The sequence below is a fragment of the Anomaloglossus baeobatrachus genome, chromosome 8, assembly GCF_048569485.1.
Source record: "Anomaloglossus baeobatrachus isolate aAnoBae1 chromosome 8, aAnoBae1.hap1, whole genome shotgun sequence".
NCBI classification, from domain to species: Eukaryota; Metazoa; Chordata; class Amphibia; order Anura; family Aromobatidae; genus Anomaloglossus; species Anomaloglossus baeobatrachus.
This window is the reverse complement of record NC_134360.1, coordinates 151,899,012-151,919,843: the sequence shown is the minus strand read 5'-3', so window position 1 is coordinate 151,919,843 and position 20,832 is coordinate 151,899,012. Positions and strand designations below refer to the sequence as shown.

At 48.4% G+C, this 20,832-nt stretch overlaps 1 protein-coding gene across 1 annotated transcript in view; it reads right to left on the bottom strand.

The window, feature by feature from the left end:
* The window catches only part of LOC142250053 (complement factor H-related protein 1-like), a 214,976-nt gene extending 197,479 nt beyond the window's left edge, over positions 1-17,497 (bottom strand). The window contains exons 1-2 of the mRNA XM_075322115.1: positions 17,401-17,497; positions 14,616-14,798 (exon numbers count right to left, since the gene is read on the bottom strand). Coding sequence (XP_075178230.1) covers positions 14,616-14,798; positions 17,401-17,497 — 280 coding nt within the window. The remainder of the gene's footprint in view (positions 1-14,615; positions 14,799-17,400) is intronic.
* Between the last annotated feature and the right edge of the window lie 3,335 nt (positions 17,498-20,832).

Here is a 20,832-nt window from a genome sequence, read left to right as displayed (position 1 = left end):
ATGAATAACTCTCTGCCTCAGAAAATAGATAAAGAAAAGCAAGCCCCCCACATTTAAAGACTGCGGTGATATAGGAAAACACAATACACAGATAGATGATAGGATTAGCAAAAAGGTGAGGCCCTACTGACTAAATAGGACAGGATAGGAAAGGGACTGATGGTAGCCAGAGAAAAACCCTGCAAAAATCCAAAAACCTAATAGTACAAAAAGCCCTCAGATCGCTAGATATGAACTCCGTCCTATACCAGGCGCTCTTGTCATACTGTCACGCTTCCCGGTCCCCGGGCCCCGCTCTCCGGTCCCCGTGCCCCGCACTCCGGTCCCCGTGGACCGCTCCCCGGTTCACGCCGGCGTCCCCTGCTCACCACCCCGGTCCCGGTTCCGTCCTCCTTGCCTGCACCCTCCTTGTGTCCTGCTCCCCGCTCCCGGCGCTCCTCTGCGACTTGGGACACACAGCCGGGCGCTCCTGCTTCCTTCTCACCGCTTCCTGGACTGGCTTCTGGCACACGGGCCTCGCGCATGCGCATTAGGGCGCGCGCGCGGTCATTGACCCTCTCTTAAAGGGCCAGCACCCAGAAACAGGAAATTGCATAGACAGGTACAGGGTATATTAGGTTTCTCTTTCCTGGTGGGCGGGGCCTGTTCTACGTGTTTAGCAAGCTAGTGTTCAGGTCCCCGTATTGCTTTACCCTGTGCCTTGCCCTGTGTTAACCCTGTCTGTCTCGCAGAGCCTGTCCTGCCACGCCAGCTGCTCCGAACCAAGTCCATCCCTGGACCCTGACGGTGACTTCGGCGGATGTTCCACCACCTCTGCAGCTCCGCCAGTCTCCAGTCCCTGGCTCCGTGCGGTGACCCGCCCCATCGCTCAGCAGGTTCCGGATTCCGCCTGACCATACAACCCGGCCTCGGACCCTGAGCCTCGTCACCCGGACTACCGTCCAGAACTCCATGTGTTCAGCAACATCCACCTTTCCTACTCCTCTACGGACTGTCTGACTACCAATAGTGCTTCGGCTGCCGTGCATCAGGACCCTCTGGCGGGGTGACCGGCCTGGCTGCCTCCTCAGGGGCAATCGGTGTACGGTCCAGTGCTTCCACCATCCGGACGTAACAGCTAGAACAGGCCATGGATCCCGCCGAAGCACTAGCGGCCTTGCAGCAGGAACTCGTACGACAGCGTGAGACCCAGACCCACATGCTGACCTTCATATCTTCTGTGGATACCCGCCTGAACACGCTGCAAGCAACGGCCACGTCCTTGGCATCTCAGGTTTCCACTGTGCAATCCACGGCCGCAGCTCCCGTGGCAGCCTCCTCGGATACTTCCAAACTTCGTTTGGCCTCACCACCCCGGTACGCCGGAGATCCCAAGACATACAGGGGATTCATAAATCAGTGCTCACTTTCATTTCAAGCTGCTGCCGCACCTTTTTGCCTCTGACCAAGCCAAGGTCGCGTTCATGATGTCCCATCTAGAGGGAGAGGCACTGGCCTGGATGAACCCATTGTGGGAGAAGGAGGATCCGGTAACCACCGACATCCAGGAGTTCCTGCAAGCTTTTCGTGGCACATTTGACGAGCCCGGACGCGCCTCCGCGTCTGCCTCATCCCTCCTCCGGCTACGTCAGGGGACTCTGACGGTGGGCCAATATGCTATACGTTTTCGTATACCTTGGCTTCGGAATTAGGGTGGAACAATGAGGCTCTAACCGCCGCCTTCTGGGAAGGATTCTCGGGTCGTATTAAAGATGAGCTGGCTGGTCGTGATGTGCCTTCCACCCTGGATGCCCTGATTGATCTAGCGACTCGAGTGGATCTTCGCTTTCAGGAACGAGCCAAAGAGGTGTCCCGCTAGAGGCGTCCGATAAGGCACTCCTCCCCACCACAGAAGTCCATCGCTCCCCAGTCGGTGTCACCTGGCGCGTCTACCATCGAGCCCATGCAGATTGACCGCCTGAGGCATTCTGAGCAACGCAGAGCAGAACGACTAGCCAAGGGTCTCTGCTTCTACTGCGGTGATGGCACACACCTGCTACGCTCTTGTCCCGAGAAGCCGGGAAACTCCAAAGCCTAGGCTTGGTAGGAGAGGCCACCCTAGGTGCTGGGACTCTCTCAGACTCCGTTACATGGACTGTTCAAGTCACTACAGAAGAGACCCGGTTCACGGCAGAGGCGTATCTCGATTCCGGAGCAGCAGGCAACTTCATCCAGCAGGCCACAGTGGATAAGTACCAAGTGCCTGTCCTCCCACTAGAGAAACCGCTGGTGATCGCCTCTGTAGATGGGAGACCCCTCTCTGACACCGTCTCACTGATCACCATGCCTGTGGACTTACGGATCGGTGCCCTGCACACCGAGAAGATCACCTTCTATGTCCTCCCGCGCATGTCTCATCAGATCCTGATGGGTCTCCCATGGTTACGGGCACACGAACCGTCGGTCAGCTGGAGTACAGGTGAAATTACCCGATGGGGCTCCTCGTGTCACGAGAGATGCCTGAAATCCATCCAGCCCATCCGACGACCTCCGGTTCCAGAGTCTCTACAAGGACTGCCTTCTGCCTACTGGTCCTTCTCGGACGTGTTTGATAAAAAGGAGTCGGAGGTACTACCGCCTCATCGTCCCTACGACTGTGCCATCGATCTATTGCCAGGAACTACGCCTCCTAGAGGAAGAATATACCCCTTGTCCCCTGCTGAAACACGGGCCATGTCTGCCTACATCACCGAGAGCCTGGCTAAGGGCTTCATTCGGAGATCCTCGTCCCCTGCCGGAGCAGGGTTTTTCTTTGTCAAGAAGGAGGGTGATCTGCGCCCTTGCATCGACTACCGGGGATTAAACCAGATCACCGTAAAAAACAAATACCCTCTGCCTCTCATCCCCGAACTATTCGATCGGCTCCGAGGAGCTCGTGTATTTACCAAGTTGGACCTCCGTGGGGCCTATAACCTGGTTCGCATTCGCTCTGGAGACGAATGGAAGACCGCATTCAACACTCGGGACGGGCACTATGAGTATTGTGTCGTGCCCTTTGGTTTGTGTAATGCTCCGGCAGTCTCCCAAGAATTGGTAAACGACGTGTTCAGAGATCTCCTCTATGTCTGTGTCGTGGTATATCTGGATGACATCCTGGTCTTCTCTCCGGATCTACAAACCCACAGAGAGAACGTGCAGCTAGTACTCCAAAGGCTTAGAGAGAACCGTCTGTACGCCAAATACGAGAAGTGCGTCCTTGAAAAGTCGTCTCTTCCCTTCCTGGGTTATGTAATCTCGGACACTGGCCTGCAGATGGACCCCGAGAAAGTGTCTTCCATCCTCAACTGGCCTCCTCCATCCGGACTGAAGGCTATCCAACGCTTCCTTGGCTTTGCTAACTATTATCGGCAATTCATCCCGCACTTCTCTGCCCTGACTGCGCCTCTCTCTGCCTTGACTAAGAAAGGAGCTAATCCTAAGGACTGGCCCCCGGCGGCCGATGCCGCGTTCTGCTCCTTAAAACAGGCGTTTGCTTCTTCCCCGGTTCTCCATCGCCCTGAATTGAACCGACAGTTCACCTTAGAGGTGGATGCCTCCTCCTCAGGGGCCGGGGCAGTGTTGATGCAGAAATCCTGCTCCGGGAAGATGGTTACATGCGGATTCTTCTCCAAGAGCTTCTTGGCACCCGAACGCAACTACACCATCGGTGATCGGGAGCTACTGGCCGTCAAGCTGGCCTTGGAGGAATGGCGCTACCTCTTGGAGGGAGCTGTATATCCTGTGATTATCTACACGGACCACAAGAATCTGGAGTACCTGCGGTCAGCCCAAAGACTGAACCCACGACAAGCCCGCTGGTCCTTGTTTTTCGCTCGTTTTGATTTCCAACTCCATTTTCGGCCCGCGGACAAGAACGTGCGAGCAGACGCCTTGTCTAGGTCCTTCGTGCCCATAGAGCTGGAGGAGGAGACGTTCCAGCCCATCATCAGCCCCAGTAAAGTCATTCCGGTGGCTCCTGTCGCTCTGACTCAGATACCCCCTGGGAAAACCTATGTCTCCGATACTGACAGACACAGAGTCCTGCAATGGGGCCATGCCTCAAAGATCGCCGGCCACGCTGGTCAGAAGAAGACGTGGAGTACGATTGTCCGTCACTATTGGTGGCCGTCTCTCCGTAAAGACGTCGCAACCTTCGTCTCAGCCTGTTCGTCCTGTGCCTGGAACAAGACACCCAAGCACCTACCATATGGACGTCTTCTGCCTCTGCCCATTCCTTCCGTTCCGTGGCAACATATTGCAATGGACTTCATTACGGACTTACCCTTATCCTCCGGACACACAGTCATATGGGTTGTGGTGGACCGTTTCTCAAAAATGGCTCACTTCATTCCCATGGCCGGGCTGCCCTCTGCCCAGGAACTAGCTGACTCCTTCATACAACATATATTCCGATTGCATGGCTTTCCCGCACACATTGTGTCCGACAGAGGAACTCAGTTTACCTCGCGCTTCTGGAGGGCCCTCTGCAAACATCTGGGAGTATCTCTGGACTTCTCTTCAGCCTACCATCCTCAGTCGAATGGGCAAGTGGAACGGGTCAATCAGATCCTGACCTCCTTCCTGCGCCACTATGTTAATGCCCATCACGATGACTGGTCCACGCTTCTTCCTTGGGCTGAGTTCTCCCACAACCACCACATCAGCGAGTCCACTTCCTGCTCTCCCTTCCGAGTCATTTACGGACTTCAGCCTTCTGTCCCGCTGCCAGTATCCTCGGCTTCCGACGTCCCCGCAGCAGATGCTCTGGTCCAAGACTTCTCAGCCATATGGAGCTCTGTCAAGACTTCCCTAGAGCGTGCTTCTTTGCGGATGAAGAGACATGTGAACAAAAGGCGCCTGGATCCCCCCTGTTTCTCCCCTGGTGATTTGGTCTGGCTTGCATCCAAATATGTCCGATTGAAGTTGCCATCGTACAAGTTGGGTCCTCGTTACATCGGGCCGTTTAAAGTCATCAGCAGGATTAATGCAGTCTCCTACAAGCTGCAGCTCCCGGCCACGATGCGGATACCCAACTCCTTTCATGTCTCCTTGCTCAAGCCTGTTGTCCTTGGTCCCTTCTCCGCTGATGCCGGTACTGCTCCTCCTCCCATCGCTGACGATGACATCTATGCGGTAAGGGATATCGTGGCCATGAAGACCGTGCGAGGTTGGCAATACTTCCTGGTGAACTGGGCGGGGTATGGTCCCGAGGATAGGTCCTGGGAGCCCCGGGAGAATGTTGGCACTCCTCTGATACGTGCCTTCCTGTCCCGGTTGCGGGGAGGGGGCGTGGGGGAGGGGGTACTGTCACGCTTCTCGGTCCCCGGGCCCCACTCTCCGGTCCCCGTGCCCCGCACTCCGGTCCCCGTGGCCCGCTCCCCGGTTCACGCTGGCGTCCCCTGCTCACCACCCCGTTCCCGGTTCCGTCCTCCTTGCCTGCACCCTCCTTGTGTCCTGCTCCCCGCTCCCGGCGCTCCTCTGCGACTTGGGACACACAGCCGGGCGCTCCTGCTTCCTCCTCACCGCTTCCTGGACTGGCTTCTGGCACACGGGCCTCGCGCATGCGCATTAGGGCGCGCGCGCGGTCATTGACCCTCTCTTAAAGGGCCAGCACCCAGAAACAGGAAATTGCATAGACAGGTACAGGGTATATTAGGTTTCTCTTTCCTGGTGGGCGGGACCTGTTCTACGTGTTTAGCAAGCTAGTGTTCAGGTCCCCGTATTGCTTTACCCTGTGCCTTGCCCTGTGTTATCCCTGTCTGTCTCGCAGAGCCTGTCCTGCCACGCCAGCCGCTCCGAACCAAGTCCATCCCTGGACCCTGATGGTGACTTCGGCGGATGTTCCACCACCTCTGCAGCTCCACCAGTCTCCAGTCCCTGGCTCCGTGCGGTGACCCGCCCCATCGCTCAGCAGGTTCCGGATTCCGCCTGACCCTACAACCCGGCCTCGGACCCTGAGCCTCGTCACCTGGACTACCGTCCAGAACTCCGTGTGTTCAGCAACATCCACCTTTCCTACTCCTCTACGGACTGTCTGGCTACCAATAGTGCTTTGGCTGCCGTGCATCAGGACCCTCTGGCGGGGTGACCGGCCTGGCTGCCTCCTCAGGGAAAGTCGGTGTACGGTCCAGTGCTTCCACTTTCCGGACATAACACATACCAATGAACAGAAAGCAGGAACCATTACAAATTCAAGAAGCAATAAACACATGGACTAATAGGAGCAATACTCCAAACATAGCTGCAGGGAGCTTCCCAGCCAAGCAACCGAGAGGGAAGATCCCTGCATGCAAATAAACTGACAAGAACCACAGCAAATGACAAACTCAGATAAGTGCAAAAAGAACCAAACAACAAATAAAGAGCCAAGCACTTATCTGGGGTAGATGTGGTCTGGAGCAGGATGAAGCAGGCTGGTGAACAAATAACAACTGACATCCGGCATAGCCTGCTAGCAGACCAGGGTTTAAATAGGCAGAGAGTTAGCAATAGAAACGTCCATTGTTCAACACACCTGGTCTCTGTCCAAACCATTCCTGGCCACAAGAGGGAGCCTCACAGCAGCAAAAGGATAACTGACATTCACAACAGTACCCCCCACCTTAGGAGGGGTCACCAAAACCTCACCAACGCCACCGACTCGCTCAGGATGAGCATGATGGAAGGCGCGAACCAACCTGTCCGCATGAATGTCAGAAGCCACAACCCAAGAATTATCCTCCTGCCCATAAACCTTCAATTTCACAAGGTACTGAAGCTGTCGCCTACTGGAACGGGAATCCAGAATTTTTTCAACCTCATACTCCAGATCCCCTTGTACCAAAACAGGGTCAGGAGGCGCTGCTGCAGGAACTGTAGGCTCCACATGTCTCTTCAACAAGGACTTATGGAAGACATTGTGAATCTTAAATTACACAGGCAGAGTCAAACGGAAAGATACAGTGTTGATGATCTCCGAAATCTTATAAGGTCCATAAATCTGGGCTTAAATTTAGGAGATGGAACTCTCATAGGAATATTTTTAGAGGACAACCACACCATGTCCCCCACTTTAAACCGGGGACCAGCAGTCCGACGCCGGTTGGCAAATTTCTGGGCAGATTCTTGGGATTGAAACAATCCACTACCTGCCCCCAATTCTGCTGCTGCATTCTGTTTACCACCGAATCCACCCCTGGACAGCTGCCCCGAGAGGAAACTGGGGTGGTACCCAAAATTGCAGAAAAACGGGGACACCAATGTGGTAGAGCTAGCTCTATTGTTAAGGGCGAATTCAGCCAAAGGCAAAAACAAAACCCAGTCATCCTGATCCGCAGAAACAAAACACCGTAAATAGGTCTCCAGGGTCTGGTTAGCCCTTTCAGTCTGACCATTGGTCTGAAGATGAAACGCCGAGGAGAAAGACAGCTGAACACCCAATATGGAAAAAAAATCCTCAAAAATCTGGATACAAACTGCACCCCTTTGTCAGAAACAATGTTTTCGGGAATACCATGCAAACAAACAACATGTTGGAAAAACAAAGGCAACCAAACTCTAATGAAGACGGCAACTTAGATAGGGGAACCAAGTGGACTATCTTGGAGAATCTATCACAGATCACCCAAATCACAGTCATTTTCTGAGAGAAGGGAAGCTCTGAAATAAAATCCATAGAGATGTGCATCCAAGGTCTCTTAGGTACCGGCAAAGGCTATAATAGCACACTAGAACGTGAACAACAGGGCTTGGACCCAGAACAAACTCCACACGACTGCACAAAACTACGGACATCCCGGGACAGGGAAGGCCACCAAAAAGAGCGGCTCACAAGATCCCGAGTACTAAAAATGCCAGGATGACCCGCCAAAACAGAGCAATGAACCTCAGAGACAACTCGGTCTCTCCATTGGTCTAGGACAAACAGTTCCCCGTAGGATATCTCTCAGGTTTATCCCCCTGGAATTCCACCAGTGCCAACCGCAGATCAGGCGATATGGCCGAGAGAACTACACCATCATTCAGGATAGTAGATGGCTCGACAACCTCCAAAGAGTAAGCACAGAAACTCCTGGAAAGGGCATCGGCCTTAACATTCTTGGTGCCTGGCAAAAAAGAGACCACAAAATTAAACCGGGTAAAAAACAAAGCCCACCTGGCCTGCTGAGGATTCAACCTCTTGGCAGATTCCAGATAGGTAAGATTCTTGTGGTCCGTAAGCATCACAACTTGATGTCTAGCCCCCTCCAACCAATGTCTCCACTCTTCAAATGCTCACTTCATAGCCAATAATTCCCGGTTCCCCACATCATAAATCCGTTCAGAAGAAGCAAACTTCCGAGAGAAAAAGGCACAGGGCTTAAGTTTACCTGAAGTAGCGTCTCGTTGAGACAGAACAGCTCCTGCTCCGATCTCTGAGGCATCGATCTCAACCTGAAATGGGCGAGACACATCAGGTTGCTGCAGGACTGGGGCAGAAGTGAATCGCCTTTTAAGCTCCTGGAAGCCCACAATAGCCTCTGGGGTCCAATGCTCAGCATCAGCTCCCTTCTTGGTCAAATCTGTCAGAGGTTTGACAATGGCAGAAAAATTGGCTATTAATTTACGGTAAAAATTAGCAAACCCCAAAAACTGCTGCAGGGATTTTAGAGAAGTCGGTTGCACCCAGTCGTAAATAGCCTGAACCTTAACCGGGTCCATTTAGATCGCGGAGGGAGACAAGATGAACCCCAAAAAGGAAATCCTTTGCACCCCAAAGAGGCACTTTGACCCCTTAACGTACAGTGCATTACCCTTAAGTATCTGAAAAACAGTCCGTAGTTGCCCAACATGAGAGTCCCAATCATCAGAAAAAATCAAGATGTCATCCAAATAGACAATAAAAAATTTACTAATAAGGTCCCGAAAAATATCATTCATGAAGGCCTGGAAGACCGAGGGGGCATTAGTGAGCCCAAAAGGCATCACTAGGTACTCAAAATGCCCCTCAGGAGTATTAAAAGCCATCTTCCATTCATCACCCTCCTTAATACGGATGAGATTATACGCACCCTTAAGATCCAGTTTCGTAAATCATTTGGCACTCTTCACTCTAGAGAAAAGATCAGACATCAGAGGCAAAGGGTACTGATATTGGATCGTAATTTTATTAAGAACACGGTAATCAATACAAGGTCTCAATTACCCATCTTTCTTAGCAACAAAGAAAAAGCCAGCACCCAAAGGAGAAGAAGAGGGCCGAATGTGCCCCTTCTCCAATGATTCCCTGATGTATGACCGCATGGCATCATGTTCGGGCACAGACAAGTTGAAAATCCACCCCTTGGGAAATTTACAACCCGGCACCAGCTCAATGGCAAAGTCACAGTCCCGGTGTAAGGGTAGAGAATCAGATTCCTGGTCATTAAATACATCACGGAAATCAGACAGGAAGGCCTGAACATCAACTGCCTGAGCAGACGTGGACAACATGGAAAGGTCCTGATGCACACCTTGACAACCCCAACTAACTACCGACAAGGATCTCCAGTCAAGAACTGGATTATGGGTCTGCAACCACGGAAATCCCAGTACCAAGGTATCCTGTAGATTATGCAATACTAAAAATTTACAAGTTTCCTGATGCGCTGGTGCAACTCTCATAGGCACCTGGGTCCAAAATTGGGGTTTATTTTCTGCCAAAGGGGTAGCATCAATGCCCCTTAAAGGAATAGGAGTTTGCAAAGGAACCATGGGGAAACCACAATCCCTAGTAAACTCAAAATCCATCAAATTGAGCACTGCCCCTGAGTCCACAAAGGCCAATGCAGAAAAGGAAGACAATGAGCAAATCAATGTAAACTTGGGACTACAGATCAGGAGAAGGACTTGGGTATTCTCATTACAAATAAGCTGAGCAGTAGCACTCAATGTCAAGCAGCAGCTGCAAAAGCAATCAAGATTCTAGGGTGTATAAAAAGAGAGATTAGATCCCGTGATCCCAACGTATTGTTACCCCTCTATAAATCACTTGTAAGGCCACATCTGGAATATGGGATCCAGTTTTGGGCTCCACATTTTAAAAAGGACATTCAGAAGTTAGAGTCAGTTCAAAGGCAGGCAACAAGGGATGGAAGGCCTCCCATATGATGACAGGTTGAAAAAATTAGATATGTTTAGCTTAGAAAAAAAGACGTCTCAGAGGAGATCTCATTTATATGTATAAATACATGTGTGGTCAATATAAAGGACTGGCACATGACTTATTTCTTCCAAAGACAATACTATAGACCAGGGGACACTCACTGCGAGTGGAAGAAAAGCGATTCCGACAGCTAAATAGGAAAGGGTTCTTTACAGTTAGTGCAGTCAGACTGTGGAATGCCTACCACAAGAGGTAGTAATGGCTGATACTATAACAGCTTTTAAAAAAAGGCTGGATGATTTCCTCAGTACACAAAACATTGTTGGTTATAAATGACTTGGTGACCAGGTGTAGAACTGGTGGAGGAAGGTTGAACTAGATGGACCTAGGTCTTTTTTCAACCTTAGTAACTATGTAACTTTGTAATGTGACAGACAAAAGAAACTTTGGTTGCAAAGAACCCACAGTAACAGAAGTAGCCAATCTCCTTTCATGTTTAGGGCAGACAGAGATATTATGAGAAGCGTCTCCACAATAGAAGCACAATCTATTCTTCCGTCGGAATCCCTGCTGACTAGCATTAGAAAGGACACTATCACACTCCATAGGCTCCAAAGGTTGTTCCACAGGCACAAAACAAGCAGGTATCTTCCTGCGCTCACGTAACCGCCTATCAATCTGAATGGCTAAGGTCATAGAGGCATCAAGACCAGAAGGGACGGGGAATCCCACCATTACATCCTTCACAGTATCAGCAATACCCTTCCGAAAAAGAGCCGCAAGCGCGTCATCATTCCATTTAGTAAGGACCGCCCACTTTTAAAATTTCTGACAAAGTTTCTGCAGAATCCAAACCCTGAGTTAAGGATAACAAGGCCTTCTCTGCTTGGTCCACAATATTGGGTTCGTCATATAATAATCCCAATGCCTGAAAAAAGGAATCCACATCACTGAGAATCGGATCCTCAGACGCCAACGAGAAGGCCCAGTCCTGAGGGTCACCACGCAGCAGAGAGATGACAATCTTGACCTGCTGTATGGGATTCCCTGAGGACTTAGGGCGCAGGTCAAAAAATAATTTACAAATATTTTTGAAGCTCAAAAATCTCGACCTATCTCCCGAAAAAAATTCAGGAACGGGAATCTTAGGCTCTGCAAGGGGAGTCTGTGCAAGAAAAGACTCTATACGACGAACCTTAGTATCAAGATGAGCAAAACACTCACCCAATTCATCCATGCTAGAAAAGAGAAATCTTCCACAGAACCCAAAGAAAAAGAGGAAAAACACACAAGAAAAATCTTTCAGCAGACTTTTTTTTTTTCTTTTTTTTTTCCCTTCTTAAGAGTACCCTTTAAATTTGTTGGCCGAATGTACTGTTATGATCCGGAACCATGGAAGACCACCATAAATCATTGGTAAAAGGTGACAAGAGCATTGGCAACTAATCTGGCCGCCATCTCCTTACTAACCATCAACACTAGAAGTAGCCGAGGGGTGAACTAACATCCTGTGCACCGCGAACCCAGCCAGAGAACTAGCTATCCTAAAGGAAGGAAAGATGAATAACTCTCTGCCTCAGAAAATAGATAAAGAATAGCAAGCCCCCCACATTCAAAGACTGCGGGGATGAATACACAATACACAGATAGATGATAGGATTAGCAAAAGGTGAAGCCCTAATGACTAAATAGGACAGGATAGGAAAGGGACTGATGGTGGCCAGAGAAAAACCCTACAAAATTCCAAAAACCTGATAGTACAAAATGCCCTCAGATCACTAGATCTGAACTCCGTCCTATACCAAGCGCTCTTGTCATACCAATGAACAGAAAGCAGGAACCATTACAAATTCAAGAAGCAACAAACACATGGACTTATAGGAGCAATACTCCAAACATAGCTGCAGGGAGCTTCCCAGCTAAGCAACTGAGAGGGAAGATCCCTGCATGCAAATAAACTGACAAGAACCACAGCAAATGACAAACTCAGATAAGTGCAAAAAGAACCAAACAACAAATAAAGAGCCAAGCACTTATCTGGGGTAGATGTGGTCTGGAGCAGGATGAAGCAGGCTGGTGAACAAATAACAACTGACATCCGGCATAGCCTGCTAGCAGACCAGGGTTTAAATAGGCAGAGAGTTAGCAATAGAAACGCCCATTGCTCAACACACCTGGTCTCTTTCCAAACCATTCCTCTCCACAAGAGGGAGCCTCACAGCAGCAAAAGCATAACTGACATTCACAACAATGTGGTATGGGTAGTACAATGTTAGACTGGGAACAGAATTGTGCTTACTCAGCCCACAATTGGGTTCCGTCTGCACTGGTGTCCATGTTTACCATGGCTATGATGTGGGTGCGAAGTGCAGCTGCGCAGTGCATTGTGGGATACGGTTACATCCGCAACTGGCAATTATGTATGTAGATGTATATATGTGTGTATATGGCTGTACACTGTGTATAAGTGGCGTCTGTGTTTATGTGTGTGTATATGGCTGTATACTGTAGGTGGCATCTGTGTATTTGTGTGCGTATATTGCTGTACGATTTGTGTAGGCGGCATCTGTGTATATGTGTGTGTATATGACTGTACACTGTGTAGGTGGTGTCTGTGTATATGGGTGTGTATATGGCTGTACGCTGTGTGTAGGTGGCATCTATGTTTATGTGTGTGTATATGGCTGTATGTAGGTTGCGTCTGTGTACGTGTGTGTGTATGGCTGTACGCTGTGTGTAGGTGGCGTCTGTTTATATGTGTGTGCATATGGCTGTACGCTGTGTGTAGGTGGTGTTTATGTATATTTGACGCCCTGGCCTTTCAGGCCCTCATAGGGTATTATGCAATCTGCCCTTCTGCACAGTATCCACCCTCCTTGGTGATGGATCCTGGTCCTTTGGTGTTGCTAACAGCTTAGCCAATCAAAATCCTAGGAACACTTTCCACTTTAACCTACCAGACACACCATTGGGGGGCCTGAAGGTAATAGGGCTGCCAACATGGCGGGTTGGTAAGGGGAGAGTGAGGAAAGTGACAGTTGAGCAGTGGAGTTCGAGGAGGAGAGGTGGAGAGTGGTGACCCTTGTGAGCAGATGTCATGGAGCAGAGCTCCTGTGTACTAGGTGGCAGACGTTAGTCTGGGCCTGGTAGGAGCTGGAACCCGTTCGCAGGGGACAGTGTCAAGGGGCACAGACTACCGAGGAGGGCGGTCGGTGGCCTTGAGCTATCACCGGGCAGAGGCCAGGGCACGACAGGGTATGTGGACCCCAGGCCGGAAAGCAGCTTCATGCGTTCCGGTAATTTACCCAACGGGGGTGAAGACTTGAAGTGTTATCCTTAACCCGCTCCAAAATTGGGGTACTGGCGCACCGATGGGATAGGACTTTCCCACTACAGTCCAAAGAAATCCTACGCGTGAACCCTGAGAGCAAGCTCACTCCATTAGCCATACGGGTGAGCGGGAGTTTTATACCCACGGGTCCAACAGAGACGAAGGTGCCAAGGACAGGGCCACAGGCTAACAGCAACACCAAGGGCACAGATCCAAGCGTGCTCCCTGCAAGCTGCAGTGGTGCTCAGAATTCTGGTTTACAAGCTGTCGGTGTAGTTATTCCAGGACTCAGTGAGTACATTTAAAACCCCTGTTCCTACCCCCAATGGCACCCAAACACCATCACAGCAGCAACAGGCCCCGGGACACGAACCTCCTACCCATGGAGGGGTTAAACATCAGGTTGCCACACCATCGTCACCGGGCTCCCCAACGGCAGCGTTGGTCCCTCACATTACCACGCATCGTGGGTGGCATCACGAACTTTCCAAAAAACCCCTGTACATATCCCCCCTCTTTTAATCGAGTGGCCGCACGACCGGCTGCTGGCACGGGGGCGGTATATATATGTGTGTGTGTATTCTCTCTCATTCTCTTCCCCCCTCCTCCCAGAGAAATCATACGTATGTCTTTATTTACCTGTATCCAGGGTTGTTTTCTTCAGCTCTGCTGCCTCCCGCTCCTGACTGCCGCTCATCATACTTACTGAATATTTAGGCCACTGAGGAGCTGGAAGCAGGAGCAGCACTGAGGACTTCAGTGCCAGGGACCGCATCGCTGGGACAGGTGAGTATCCAGGTGTGTGTGTGTTCAGTGTATACATGCATGTGCGCTATGTGTGTGTGTGTGCTCGATGTATCCATGTGTGTTTGCGTACAGGCTGCTACTGTACGTGTGTGGGAAGAGCGGTGACGTCACCGCTATTTGCGCACGTGTAGTTCGCGCCTAGAAGCTGCGGTGATGTGTATGCCCAGAATAGGTGCATGCCAGAATAGGGTGACAGACAAATCTGCCAATTACGTATGTAGATTACTTTAGACCACTAATTACAAAATCTTGAGGTTATAACTTTGGTACATTTCCATTTATTTTTTAAGATATTGCACAATAATATTGTTGCCAATAATTTTGAGCCACACAGTATAGACAAGTAATTGTACTTACTAGCACATTTTGCTGCAGTAAATTCTCCATTAGGAAGACATGTTCTAACTCCACTCCTCTGGCTATCTGGTGTATGGAAATTAGGTAGACAAGTATACTTCACTTGTTCTCCTTCCAGATATACTGCTTGTAGATTATCATTTATAGCATTTTCAACAAAAGTCTTCCGGTAGGAACATCTTCCTGTAAGAGACAAAGACATTATATATGAGTCTCTCTTTTTTTTTTTTTTTAATCTTTATATGACGGTAATCACACCCTGTGTTCCGTCCAGCATTATCAGATATTCAGTATATTTGTTGCAGAAATCTTTGCAGCTGTCACATTCATCTGAATATTGATTGCAGAATCCAAGCACAAGCGGCCATATAAAAGCTAGTGAAATACAGTTGTAACCAGAAGTTTACATACACTATCTAAAAAGACACACCTGCATGTTTTTCTCACTATCTGACATGAAATCAGAATAAACCTTTTCTGTTTTAGGTTAATTAGGAACCAAAATTATTTATATTTGCCAAATGCCAGAATAATGAGAGAGAGAGAGAGAGAGAAGATGTTTAAAAGCATTTTATAACTTTCTGCAAAGTCCAAAGTTTACATACACTGAGAGTATTAGCAGGAAAAAGGCCATAATAAAGTGTAAGCTTAAGGGACCACTCAGTAGTGTCCCATAAGGAGTTGCCTACTCCATATACCATAAAAGACTGGAGAAGAAAAGGAGATGAGGCAAAGAACATGTGTGAAAAATTCCATTTTATTCATAAAAATTGTAACATATATAAGTTTATACTATGACAATATATGGTCAAAAGGACAAGGATCGAACAGATAGGTGGGGAAGAATGGATTGGGAGTGTGGGAGCAGCCTGCCTCTCAAAATCAACCAAGGTAAGAAGTTCAAGTGACTAAGTTGCCATCAACTGCAAGGCCAACCTATATTAAGCTGGTGGTGAAATGGGACCACAAGAGGGAATGGGGGTATATATCATGTAAACCACATGAGATATGCAACCAATCAGCAAGTCGATATACATGCATGTAATGAGCCCATCTGAAAATTATGAGATCACAATGACAGTAAGGCTACGTGACTGCGCGTGGCCACAAGTGAGGACCAAGTGATTCCTCAATATACACGCACATCTAAATGTTTACGTACACATATATATGTGCACAACACATACACAAGTACAGTAAGTCTAAACCAAGTGCGCCGCGCAACCAAGGAGCCAAAGAATACAGAAAGGTTTCTCAATTTTGTAAGAGAGGGGCTACTGATTTTACATGCAGAATTGTCACCGGCTGAAGGTAGCACACATGTGAGTTCCCATTGTATACACCACAAGCGCATAAGGGTTAATGCTGGTGCTGCACGGAGCTAAGGGGAGGGTTCATAGCAATGCAAGGAGCGCATGTGGCTGTGCTATTATGAAACCCATCCAAATCACCGTGCAGCCAGAGGAGGCAAGACAGTGGAAGGCGACAAAAATAAGTATACCTGGTGGTTGAAAGAGAGGGGCAGGAGAACCAGCCTCCTGACAGCTGTTTCGCAGTGTTGCTTTTTCGAAGGAGGTATGGATAGAATGGGCATGCCAAACTTTATTGAGACTAAACCGGGTGTATACAATTAACCCCGATTGCGATCTTTCACTGCGCATGCGCCGGCACCCAAGTAAGGGAAGCAGAAGGGAGCAAAACACCGCCGTGTGCGGTGCACGCGCGGGACCACGGGACGCGTCACCATGGTACCCGTGCGTGCGCACCAGTGATCCCGCTCCAAACCCCCGCCCGCAGTCAGAGCGCCGAAGGACGCGCAAAACCACAGGTAAATGGAAACATTACAATAATTATACATGTTATTAAATGGTATAGAAATAGATTATAAACATAATCCGGATAACGACAAGGGGCCAAAAGTGAATTGGAGGAATCCCAGAAAGAAGCTGTGATAAAACCTGAAGGACAAAAAACAAAAAAATGAGCAAATAATACAATAAAGTAATAATTTAATTATTTAGTAATAATAAGTTGTATTATTTGCTCATTTTTTTGTTTAACCGCAATCAGGGTTAATTGTATACACCCGGTTTAGTCTCAATAAAGCTTGGCATGCTCATTCTATCCATACCTCCTTCGAAAAAGCAACGCTGCGAAACAGCTGTCAGGAGGCTGGTTCTCCTGCCCCTCTCTTTCAACCACCAGGTATACTTATTTTTGTCACCCTCCACTGTCTTGCCTCCTCTGGCTGCACGGTGATTTGGACGGCTTTCATAATAGCACAGCCACATGCGCTCCTTGCATTGCTATGAACCCTCCCCTTAGCGCTTGTGGTGTATACAATGGGAACTCACATGTGTGCTACCTTCAGCCGGTGACAATTCTGCATGTAAAATCAGTAGCCCCTCTCTTACAAAATTGAGAAACCTTTCTGTATTCTCTGGCTCCTTGGTTGCGCGGCACACTTGGTTTAGACTTACTGTCCTTGTGTATGTGTTGTGCACATATATATGTGTTCGTAAACATATAGATGTGTGTGTATATTGAGGAATCATTTGGTCCTCACTTGTGGCCCCGCGCAGTCACGTAGCCTTACTGTCATTGTGATCTCATAATTTTCAGATGGGCTCATTACATGCATGTATATCGACTTGCTGATTGGTTGCATATCTCATGTGGTTTACATGATATATACCCCCATTCCCTCTTGTGGTCCCATTTCACCACCAGCTTAATATAGGTTGGCCTTGCAGTTGATGGCAACTTAGTCACTTGAACTTCTTACCTTGGTTGGTTTTGAGAGGCAGGCTGCTCCCACACTCCCAATCCATTCTTCCCCACCTCTCTGTTCGATCCTTGTCCTTTTGATCATATATTGTCATGGTATAAACTTATATATGTTACAATTTTTATGAATAAAATGGAATTTTTCACACATGTTCTTTGACTCATCTCCTTTTCTTCTCCAGTCTTTTATACACTGAGAGTACTATGCCTTTAAACAATATAGGACAGCCCATCATATGATGATGTCGTATCTTTGGAGGATTCTTAGTTCTTGAGCATAAAAAAAACATGTACAAACAATAGCAAGATATTGCACATACCCATATTCTGTCATGTAAACATTCGAACACGTGGTTGCTAGACAAGAGGAAGGAGAGGAAGTACAGGAGTATTAATATGCGGAAGGGATACCAAGATCTACAAGGTCCAGATGGTGAGCAGCACCAAGGCGGCAGGCATGGGACGGTGGGGGAGAGGGATTAACAAGGGCGCATGGTAACAGCCAAACTGTTGAGGAAGGTGCAGGAGCCCAGGAAGAAAAGGAGGACGAACTGGCGATGGGCATGGAAGACTCAGCAGATGAGGGAGACCTTGCTCACATTTCTGATGTGCGAGGTTGGGGGTAGAGGGCAGAGGAAGGAAGCATGATTCTCACCTCGCCACCACCAACACAGCAAGGACTTGGTCCTCCTGGATGTGCAAAACACGTGAGCGCCTTCTTGCTGCACTACCTACAACATGACCCTCTGATTGTCAGAATTAGAAGTAATGCTGACTACTGGGTTGCCACACTATTAGATCTCCGGTACAAGTCAAAATTTGGCAAAATAATTCCTGCCATAGAAAGGGACGCATGTATGCAGGAGCATCAGCAGAAGCTGTTACACAATATGAGATTGGCTTTTCCACTAAACACCAGTGGTGCACGGAGAGAATCTCACAGTTCTAACTTGCCAACCATGAGACTGTTGAGTCATCATCAGTCAAACCATACCAGCAACACCGTATCTGGTGGTAACAGCAATTTTATGGAATCGTTTCATGAATTTTTTAGACCATCCTTTGCAAGGCCACAATACACAAGAAGTCTGACACATAGTCAACGCCTGGAGAGTATGATACAGGAGTATCTCCAAGTGAATATCGATGCCATGACTCTGCAACTGGAGCCTTGCTCATTTTAGGCTTCCAATCTGGAAAAGTGGCCTGAGCTCGCCACTTATGCCTTAAAGATCTTGTCGTGTCCCGCAGCCAGCGTTCTCTCGAAATGTGTCTTCAGTGCTGCTGGGTGTGTGCTGACAGATAAGCGCACGCGTCTGTCCAGTGACAATGTGGACAGATTAACGTTCATCAAGATGAACAAGTCATGGATCCGCAAGGACTTTTCTACCCCTGTGTCATCCTGGGGAGAGTAAAGGCTTGTGTATTTTTGACTGTGCTCATGCAAAGCAACATGTTAAGTTTGCAACTTTGGGACAATTGATGCCACTTAAGTGGTGTCTGTGGCCCAATTTTTTTAAAAAATGGAGACTCTTGTTGGAGTCTACTTGCTGTGTTTTACATGATTTTTGAAGGGCATGACATGCCTATATCTGTGTCTTCTCCTCCTTTTACTCGTCCAGCTCTTTTCTTTCAGCATGAATATATGTACTTGTCACTTTTCCATGTGTTTGTGGTGTCTTCTGAGTTGTTTGTCACCTTTTGGACACCTTAGAAGGTGTTTTCTATGTGTTTGTATGTGTCTGTGTTTGCCTGCTATTGTTTTCAATGGGGTTCGAAGGTGTTCGTCGAACGTTCAACGAAGACACCCGCCGTTCGACGAACCGAACAGAACTCGAACACTAGGGCGTGGCTCATCTCTACATAAGACATGCTGCAAACAAAGATACAAAAGGGTTGAGTGCTTTTTCCTACTTTATTAAAAAGACTGTGCTAGCATAAAAGATTCCATTCTCACCTTCAAAGGCTCATATTTAACTTCGCATAAGTTTTGCCACTTTGTTTTCTCATGAAAATAGTGAGTGATAGAGAATGTGCTTATTATACAACCAAGATTCCTTGCATCCAGCCTGTCATTCATTCTATCAACAGTTATCTGCTGTCTATAATAGGAGACTAATTGAAGTTGTCATAAAAAATATTATTTGTACACCATTGTTATTGACAAGGAACTGGATCCTACTCAATATAGGAGCTCCTGTATTGACAGTCATGATTACTCATTGTGGACCTTTATCTTCTGAGATTGATAAGCAGAATAGAGAGCATAAGAAGAGAGATTACATTTGGCCCTTTTATTTTAGGTTTGGGGGACCCAAGAAAGTCCAGTGCAAGAAGTGATTTTTTTTTTATATCAGATCAGCACAGCTTTCAAGAAGTGTAACTTTTAACAAGCATAGGAGTCCCTGAAACCTCAGCTCCATCTGTGCTTAGGAGATCTGCACTTAATAGAATAATATTGTGCCTGCACTTATTTTGAAAGAGACTTTCGATATATCTTAGGGGACCTTTCATACCCCTGAGGATTGATTAAGGGACTTCATTTTTTATATTGGAAAATGTGAAGAATACCCCCATAATACTCCTTATTGGATATTTATATGCTTTACCTTTTAGCCAATATGGCATTACCTCAACGTAAAAGCACTGACAAAGAATACCTGATAGAAATGTTGTAGACATAGCAGTGGGCATAGCACACAAGCTTACTTTGACTTTGAGACCAAAAAATGTGCCTATAATTGCACTTGAACCTGCCAAATGTACAAAATAGCAGAAACGTTTTACAAAAAAAGAAAAAGACTGAAAAAATGACAAAGAAAGTGGTGTATGTGTGACGCTCTGACCTATCAGGTCGTCACAGGGTATTGTGCAATCTGCCCTTCTGCACAGTATCCAAATACTCCTTGGTTACAGATCCCTGGCCTTCGGTATTGCTAAGAGCAGAGCCAATCAAAACCCTAGGAACACTCTGCACCACACCCACCAGACACACCATTGGGGACCTGAAGGGAATAGGGCCACCCCCTTGGGGGGTAGGGGAGAGTCAGAGGTGTTAGGTGCAGGAGAGTGTGCGGTGACTCTCGAGAGGAGAGGTCACAAATAGTTGGAGGTGGCCAGGAGCAGGGCTCTCTGTAGAATACTAGGTGACAGACGTTTGTCTGGGCCTGGTAGGAGCTGGAACCCTGGTCGCAGGGGATCATGTCAAGGGGCAAGGATCTGCCAAGGAGGGCAGCCGGCGGCCTTGATCCATCTCCGAGAAGGCGCCAGGGCATGACGGGGTACGTGGACCCTAGCCGGGAAGTAGCTTCATGCATCCTGTTAATTTACCCGACGAGGGTGAAGTCTTCAAGATTCATCCTCCACCTGCTCCAAAATCGGGGTACTAGCGCAACGAGGGGTTAGGACTTTCCCAATACATAGTCCAGAA